Source organism: Tupaia chinensis, unplaced genomic scaffold (genome assembly GCF_000334495.1).
Source record: "Tupaia chinensis unplaced genomic scaffold, TupChi_1.0 Scaffold000291_1, whole genome shotgun sequence".
Classification (NCBI taxonomy): Eukaryota; Metazoa; Chordata; class Mammalia; order Scandentia; family Tupaiidae; genus Tupaia; species Tupaia belangeri.
The window spans coordinates 18,332-27,860 of record NW_006159776.1 but is presented as its reverse complement, the minus strand read 5'-3'; the positions used below and the strand labels follow the sequence as shown (position 1 = coordinate 27,860).

The window sequence follows — 9,529 nt, the reverse complement described above, 5'->3', positions numbered from 1 at the left end:
CAGCATTGCCATCCCTTATAAGGGGCTGGGGGTGGGGCGTGATTTCTTACTTTCTGTCTCTTTGTCTCTCTGGTGAATGACATGCACCTTATAGTAAAAATATTTAAAAAAAAAAAAAAAAGAAGAAGAAGAAGTAAACAAGAGAAAAAATAACTAAGAGTCAATGGCTAAAAAGATATTCCAAATGCTATGATGCTTTCTGATCCAAAGCAAATAAACACTTTTAAATAGCATTGTAGAGAAGAAAGAAGCAAAAAGGAAAAAATATAAAAATGGAGGAAAAACAGTGAAAAGCAGAAACAATTGTGAAGAAAAGACATTGACTACTATTCAGCCCTTAGATAAGCTGAATGCCTCCTGTGTTTAAGGCACAAGTAGTAGGGGATATTAAAGAAAAAAGAAATCAAGTTGCAGTTCAACTAGGTCTAAGAAACTAATATGAACCAAGTTACTATATAGCAAATAACTAGGTTATGATTTGTGCTGTGAGAGAGGAAATAAACAAAATGCCTAATAAACAAGTGGAAAACAACCTATCCCACTATATAAAAACAATGAAAACAGTAAATTTTTTTTAAAGATAGGTGATACTTTCTCTGCTACAAATAATGAAAATTTGCATCATTAGCATATGCAAGATGACTGAATTTTCAGGGGGGAAACCCAAATGAGATTTTCCATTAGAGTTATGCAAAAAGAAGACAATATTATATCCTAAGGTTTTCCAGTACCCTTATGCCCATCTAATTTTACCATGATACAAAAAAATATGCATTTTAGCCTGCCATCACCAAAGATCAATGCTTACTTATTCAAAGATAAAAATAGATAAATAAGTAAATAAATAAATAAATAAAGTCACCACTGCAAGTTTATGAATTTAAAACATAGAAACCATTTATGTTTTATGTTTTTAAGGAAGTTTTCGCCTTAGGACATGTACACTTGCCAGAGAGAAAGACAGAGACAGTGAGAGGGCAAGTGAGAAATCACCCCCAAGGCAATGTTCATGCCACAATCCTGCCTCCTTTTTCCTCTTTTAGGAATTTGGGCATACATGCACACACACATGCCTGACATAATGTTTAAGCCACCAGGTCCAGAATACTAATTGCCGTCGACCATGTTGGAGTCTAGCAATGTATGCATATGCCATCTGCTGGCCCCAATAGAGTCAATTAAATCAGTCTCATAGTTCAGGTGGTGACAGTGGTAGTACAACTGGATCCATATGAGAAAGGACCAGAGTTCATGTCCTGGGACTTTCCTGACCACACAGGGTATGTGCTGTGCTTGCCCATGATCTGGATCAGCTGAGACAAGGGGTGGAATGTAGTGTGAAGACACTCTAAGTTGTTCCTGTCTCTCTTAATAGTCTCTGCTGTTTGTTTCTCTTTCTCATGGAAGAAATAAATGAATATACTTAAAAATGATAATCCATGTATAAAGGTGATATCCTAAAGTAGAATAAAAATACACAAGCCTTTATATTTGTCCTGCATACTTACAAAACCATATCAATTTTGATACTTTTTAAAAATTAAATTAATTTATTTAATTCCATTTGGTATTATTGTTTAATTTGGCCAGAAAGAGACAGGAAGAGAGAGAAAGAGAAAGCAAGAAAGCAAACCACCAGGTCCAGGCCTTGAACCATGGTTGGCTATGTGGGAGTCCAGTATCTTAACCACCACACCATCTGTCAGCTCCACAATTTTGATATTCTAATAATATATTGTTCTATACTGCCAATCCTAATACTGCAACTGATTATCAATTCAGTTTCTTTGATTTCGAACTAAATTACATAATATACTTGTACTTTTAAAAGCATTATTATAAAAAAATAGATTGCAAAATTTGTACAGTCTTGTTTTAAATCTTAGTAGACAGGAAGATCCATTTGTCATCTTATAAATGATAAGTTAAATTCTCCCTATGATGAAATCTTTAGAAGAGAAGAATATGCTAAATCAAGGTTGAATTGTCCTTTTGACCAGAACCAACATCTTCCAATAATTAACCAAAATGACGAACACAAAGGGAAGGAGGAGAGGCACCCGATATATATTCTCTAGGCCTTTTAGAAAACATGGAGTGGTTCCTTTGGTAACATATATGCAAATCTACAAGAAAGGTGATATTGCAGACATTAAGGGAGTAGGTACTGTTCAAAAAAGGAATGCCCCACAAATGTTACCATGGCAAAACTGGAAGAGTCTACAGTGTTATCCACCATGCTGTTGGCACTGTTGTAGACAAACAAGTTAAGGGAAAGATTCTTGCCAAGAGAATTTAATGTGCATATTGAGCATATTAAGCATTCTAAGAGCAGAGATAACTTCCTAAAACATGTGAAGGAAAATGACCAGAGAAAGAAGGAAGTCAAAGAGAAAGGTACCTGGGTCGGGAACCAACAGTTAGCGTAATGGCTATGTTACTGGATTCCCACATAGTCGACCGTGGTTCGCGTCCCGGACCCGGTGGCTTAAAACTCATGCCGGGTGCGTGTGCGTGTGTGCCCAAGATCCCGAGAGGAGAATGGAGGAGAAGGGATTGCTGCGTGACCATCCCCCCTGGGGTGATTTCTCGCTTTCTGTCTCTATGTCTCTCTCTGTCTGTCTGGCGAGCACACATGCCCTATAGCAAAAATTTTCCAAAAAAAAGAAAAGTACCTGGGTTCATCTGAAGCGTCAGCCTTCTCCACCCAGAGAAGCACATTGTGAGAACCAATAGAAAGGAGCCTGAGCTACTGGAACCTATTCCCTATGAATTCATGGCACGATGGTTCTTAAAAATAAACCAAACTATGGTCTGTTAAAAAAAAAATGACTGAATTGTAGTTTCTAACACAATATCCTAAAATGAATTGAGAAAAGAGAAATATTTCAGGGTTAAGTCACAAACAGAATAATAATAAATTTTTGAAATATAAGGGAAAAGAAAGTTGTATTATTATATGGAAAAAGGCAAAAGCATTAAACCTTTGAGAGATAGTTTTTTGTTTGTTTGTTTTTGGAGAGGTTTTTGCTATAGGGCATGTGTGTTCACCAGGAAGACAAGAGAAACAGAGAAACAGAAATTGAGAAATCTCCCCCTGGGGGGATGACATGTCACAATCCCTTCTCCTCCATTCTCCTCTCGGGATCTTGGGCACGCACGCACATGCACCTGGCATGAGTTTAAGCCACTGTATCCAACCGAGGCTTGAACCACAGTCGACTACTTGGAAGTCCAATGACATAGCCATTATGCCAACTGTTGGTCCCAAGAGATAGTTTTTAATAATAGAATTTATATTTATAGTAAATATAATTGACATCTGAACTGCGTATAAAGAGTGAAATGTCTAAGCACTGCAGGATATGTAATGCAAAGTGTCAGCAGAGATAAATATGAAACTTTAACTCACTTCTCTATCAATAAGGTAAAGAACACAACAATACAGTAATTAAGATGTAGCACACTAGTTTTCAAACATTTTAGAACGGGATCCACTGTGAGAGACATATTTTAGATTATGATTCTAAACACACAGATTACTAGATAGGTAGACATAACTGAAATAGGAGTTTCAGAAGCTCTTACCATAAGTAATCCACTTTGGTAATTTTCTATTTATTCTAATTCATTAAAATCCTAGAATATATGTTTAGTCAGGATAGAAGAAATTTATTTTATAGCCCAAATGTTTATGATTTATAGTTTGAAAGACAGTGTAAATAATGACGCTCATTTGTTCTTTCACCTAGAGTGATATCTTCTTTCTAAGCTCCCTTGCAACTTTTACAGAAATTAATTATTTATCGGACCACAGAGGCTATCTCAGCCAGGCCAGAGTGCCATAGTTAAAGCTACAGAGTCTCATATGGCAGACCATGCAGTTTGGCTTGAAAATCATTCTGGGTGCATGTGCACATGTGATAGATGATCCAAATGGAGGGAGAAATGGAGGAGAAGGGATTGTAGTGTGACCATCCCCTGTGTGTGGGGTGCTTTCTCATTCCTCCCACCACTACCTGCAGTCTCTCTCTAGTGAGCAAATGTGCCCTCTTGAAAAATTATAAATGTAATAATAAATGAATAAATAAACAAATAAAATTTCAGTAAATTCCTCAAGAAAAAAATATGCAGAGCATATATATACATACATCCACACAAAACCGTGACATCAGAAATATAGTTTTATACTACATAGCAATGCTTTGGTCAATGATAGTTTGTATATAGGATGGTAACCCATGATATTTCAATGGAACTGAATTTTTTCCGTTTTATTGAGGCTATTTTATTAGTGGAATAAAAGTTAGAATTACCATCATTCTGGTTAAATAGACTTTTAAAAATGCTGCTACCTCTTTTACTTATAATAATACTTCTTTGGTGAAGTCCATGTTCTCATATATGAATATATTAATACCCCTTTTGATTATTATTTCCATAGAAGTACACTTTTTCCATCTTTTTATTTCAACCCTAATTTTATTATACATTAATATTCTCTTGTAAACAATTAAATAAAAAGTTATATACCTCTTTAAAACAAAAAGTTCTGTTTTCAATATAAGATTTCTACTTTATTTTTTTAGAGGTGTTTGCCTTAGGGCATGTGTACTTCCCAGAGAGAGACACACACACAGAGACAATAAGAGAGAAAGTGAGAAAACACCCCTCCCAGGGGGATGGCCATGCTGCAATCCTTTCTTCTCCATTCTCCTTCAGGGATCATGGGTATGCATGCACACACCCCTGGCCTTATTTTCAAACCACTAGGTACAGGACTCAAAATGTGGTCAGCCACAATCTAAGGCCCCCGTAATGCTATTTTAAACATCGTAAGTTTAGTCTATTTACATTGATTTTGGTTATTGTAAACATGGGCTGTTACTAATTGCAGTTTGTTTTCGGTTGTGTTTATTAATCTATTGTTAATTCAGTTTTTTAGGTGGGAATCTTATACGACTAAACTGAAGATGATTTCCTCTAGAGAGCATTCAAATCTACTTTTTCTGGAAATAGGAAAGGGGAAGTGACAAAACTTAAGGGTTACTGCTAGGCCACATGTTTCATGTGTATTAGAAAATGATTAATATTCAATTTACACTCATTAATAATGTACTTGCTATAAAGTACGAAGTGCTGATTCAAACACCTTTTCCTTGGGCTTCCTAAGAGATTTTCAACATTTTGCATTTCTTTACTAGTTGTTTTAAAACCAGGAGCACATTTCATATCCATAGTTAGAACAAGACATAAAGGTAACAAGTAATAAAAATATTTCTATCCTAGGGGCCAGCGGGTGGTCTGTTGGTGAAGGGTCCTGGATTCTCACATGACTGACTACAGTTCAGATTTTGGAACTGGTGGCTTGCTTTCTCACTGTCCCTATACCTCTCTCTCTCTGTGTCCCTCTCTGGTCAAATTTAAATAAATAAATAAATAAATAAAGTTAAATATAATAATTATTTATTTAAAATTATTTTAAAAATCTCTGTCCTATATTTTAAATCATGATCATGAATTTGTTTTCAATTTGTAATTTATTCTTTCTGTATTTTGTGTGTGCTTATCTTTGAATGTTGAGTCACATAGTATCAGTCAGTATTCACACTCTAAGAGAAAACTTTTTTCCTATCTAGCAGGTTTTTGACAGCAGCTTTTACATCCTTGTTTCGTAGGCTATATATGAGTGGATTGAGCAGGGGCGTCATCACCCCATAGAAGAGGGAGATGAGGGCATCAATAATATCTTGATTGTCTATACCAACAGAAGTTTTAGACTTGGGCTGAGCATACATGAAGAAAATGGTTCCATAGAATATAATCACCACTGTCAGATGCGCTGAGCAGGTGGAAAAGGCTTTACGTTTTCCTTCAGTGGAAGGGATCTTCAGAATGGTAACAACAATAAACATGTAAGAGATGGAAATGACAAGCAGTGGAATAACTAGAACAGTCAGATTTGATCCTGCCATGCTGATCACATTGATGGAAATATCTGCACAGGCTAGTTTCAGGATAGCCAGAATTTCACAGACAAAATGATTAATGACATTATTAGCACAGAATGGTAATTGCAGTGCAAGAGATGTCTGTATAATGGAGTCAATGAGCCCAGTGAGCCATGATACAGTGGCCATGGACACGTAGGCACCCTTGCTCATGATGACAGGGTATCTCAGTGGGTAGCAGATGGCCACATAGCGGTCAAGGGCCATCACGCCAAGAAGCACACACTCTGTTGCTCCCATGGCAAAGGAGAGAAACATTTGTGCCATGCACCCAGAGAAGGAAACCCTTTTCCTTACAGTCAGAAAGCTGTCAAGGATTAGTGGGACAGATGAGCTTGTGTAACAAATGTCCAGGAAAGACAGATTGCAGAGGAAGAAATACATAGGGGTGTGCAGGCGAGAGTCGTTGATGATTACTGAGATAAGGACTCCATTTCCAAGCAGGATCATCAGGTACATCCACAAAATTAGCACAAAGAAAACGGTCTGGAGCTTTGGATGGGCTGAAAGCCCCACCAGAACAAATTCTGTCAACATGGAATCATTGTTCCTTTCCATATTACGTATATTCTTTTTCCAGCAGAAATCTATAGATGACAGAACAGATATCTGTTACACAGCGTCTGTGACAGCTTCTTCTTACAAGAAACATATTCTGTGTTATGCAGTTCTGTATTTAGATGCAACAACATAAGTCTGAGAAAATTTTTTTACTGAAAGAACTCCAGTCAACTTTAGAGCAGAAATCCTAAATTGGCGTGTTCAGAGTTAAAAGAGGACAAACTGAATTTTAATACCTTTTGGTGCCAAGCTATTTTACTGCTATTACAAGTTCTGCCACTTAACCCATTGATTGCAAATCAATAACCTATAGCCTGGATTAAGCTGATGGATTTGCTTTGTTAGAGAGTGAATATATAGTGTATAAAATTTGAATTTGAGGTTAACATTTTAAAATCAAGGGATATGGTATAAAATTCTGTACATTCTGCCTCTTTTCTAATAGATTAGACTATTCTAAGAAATTGGACCTGTTTCTGTTATGGAGTTTAGTCATAACCGAATGGATTTGAAACATATCTCTCCACTTAAGATTACTCCCCTTACTCTTTTATCTCTTGTGACTGGAGGTGACTATCAGAGTTAATTAATATATATTATACAAATTGGTCTCATCATCTTATATTATTTGAAATCCTGACCCCTGGCTGCAGGGCTGACTTGTCTATTAGGCACAGCAGGCCTACATATTGTGAGAAGCCAAGGAAAATGTCCCATTTCTTTTAAACTCTAAAGAAAAATAGAACTTTCAGCTTTCAATACTTAATACTGATATGTTTGGCTTTATATCAATGAGGAAGTAAAATAAAAGTTTCATCATTTTTGTTGAAAAAAGTGTCCATGAACATAAAAAAAAAAAAGTGCTTTTGTTCCATAATGTGGACCTGTGTGATTGCGTGTCTTTTTCAAAGTATAGTTTAGTATACCGGTGGGATAGTAATGGTTATATATCTTCCTATAACCTCTTTGAGGAGAACCTCATTAGGAGATATCTTTATATTCCTCTAGCATCTTCTTCAATATGACAAGAAAGTCTGTTGTCAAATAAATGTTTTCTTTTTTAATTTAAATGAGTTGGAAGTATTTTCAACACTAATTTCTTTATGAATAAAAAGACATAACATGCATTGTAGACTCCACCTAAGTTGTTTATTTTCAACTCATGCCAGAACATAAGGATCAACTATATCACATAAGGATCAACTATATCACATAAGGATCAACTATATCACATAAGGATCAACTATATCACATAAGAATCAACTATACTAATAACGCTTTCATTGAAAACTTAACATATACTTTTAACTAAACAAACCAGTGATATTTTGACAAATGCAACTTATATAGTATCATGAAACAAAGAAAATGAGAGTTTCTCTTATTGTAGTTACAGTGGATTGCTGGAGAGAAGAAGGCACTATTTTGTTAGTTCCTTATTCACTCTTTTCTCCTTGACTAAATTCTTAAGGATTCCAAGTACTCATAGTTTGAAAATCACCATTGTAATAAATAAAAAGTATCATTAGTAGTCTGCATTTTCAGTCATTTTATGAACAATAACATAAATAGAATAGCAATTTATGTATTGATTTCTCTATGCCAGATATATTTTTTAAATGTTTTTACTCATAACAATATAAGAAAATAGGGATTATTATTGTGTAAAATAAGGATTACCTTGCTTAAACATTTGGTAAACATCACCAGTAAATCATGGCATGAATAGGTTGAATAATATCTTTTCATTATTATTATTAGATATTATTTCAAAAGACAGAACACATTTGGTGAGGTGTAATTCATAGTTCTCTGAAGTTCATAAGCAGAAGATAACTTCCTAAACATAAAAGTATACACCAAAATTTATGTCAAATGTCTATTAACTAATAGTTCATAGAAATAGTTTATATATTCTTATTATAAACTGCAATATAGATGCCCACTCTTCAGCTACCATTTAATATAGACTTGGAAGTATGGTTACAATCATTTGACAGGAAAATGTTATAAATAGCAATTTAAAACATTGAAATATTTATTAGGCATGAAGAGAAAAATTAGTAAGAGTTCAGGCTATCCTATCAATAGAAAAACTAATAATTCTCTCTAGATTCAGAGGTAAGTGATTAGAAAATATAATAGAAAGAAATATAATAAAATTAATGAAAAGAAAAGAGAGACACAGAAAGAGAGAGGGAAAGTGAGAAAGACACACAAGAGAGAGAGGGCAAGTGAAGTCACTAGGTCCAAGACTTGAACTGCAGTTGGCCATGTGGGTGTCTATTGCCCATAACCTCCATGCCACCTGCTGGCCCCAATAGACTTTATCTTAACAAATCATGCACAAGATTTACAGAAATCCTTTAAAAAATATAATAGAGGACATAATAGAATATGAGAAGTTGAAGAGGGATAACACATTAATAGATAGATTAAAAATATTATGCTGTCATTTTCCCCAAATCAGACTATATAGTTTATATTTTCAACTTAATTCATTCATAATAAATGTTTTATTTTTAGAGGAATATTAGCACTCACTCTAACATATATGTGGAAGGAGAAAGATACATAACTTGCATAGTCAATTATAAAAAAAATTGTAAAAAATATTAAAAAATGAGGAACATCTATTTTTGAAACATATTAAAAACCCATAGTAACCAGAAAAGAATAATAATGGGGCAAGGATATTTAAATTATCCAGTGTAAAAGAAAAGAGATCTCAGATATAGACTCATGCATATAGGAGACCTGTACATATGATAAAACTGTTACCCCAAAGCCATGATAGAGTGACAGTATAGTCAATCATTGTAGGAAACTGTCTTTACATATGTAAAAATTAGGTCCTTGGATTACCTTATCTACAGGTGGAAAGAGAAGGATAAAAAATTTAACTCTGGGGAACCAGCAGTTAGCGTAATGGCTATGTCACTGGACTCCCACGTAGT

The 9,529-nt window shown here is 34.9% G+C and overlaps 1 protein-coding gene across 1 annotated transcript; it reads right to left on the bottom strand.

Moving 5' to 3' along the window:
- Positions 1 to 5,612: 5,612 nt before the first annotated feature.
- Positions 5,613 to 6,575, bottom strand: LOC102499454 (olfactory receptor 13C8). The gene has a single exon (XM_006150613.2). It carries the CDS (start codon positions 6,567 to 6,569, stop codon positions 5,613 to 5,615), a length of 957 nt encoding a protein of 318 aa, XP_006150675.1. The 5' UTR covers positions 6,570 to 6,575.
- Between the last annotated feature and the right edge of the window lie 2,954 nt (positions 6,576 to 9,529).

Coding starts and splice junctions, on each gene's coding strand:
- LOC102499454 (XM_006150613.2), bottom strand. CDS start 6,569: ATGGAAAGGAACAATGATTCCATGTTGACAGAATTTGTTCTGGTGGGG.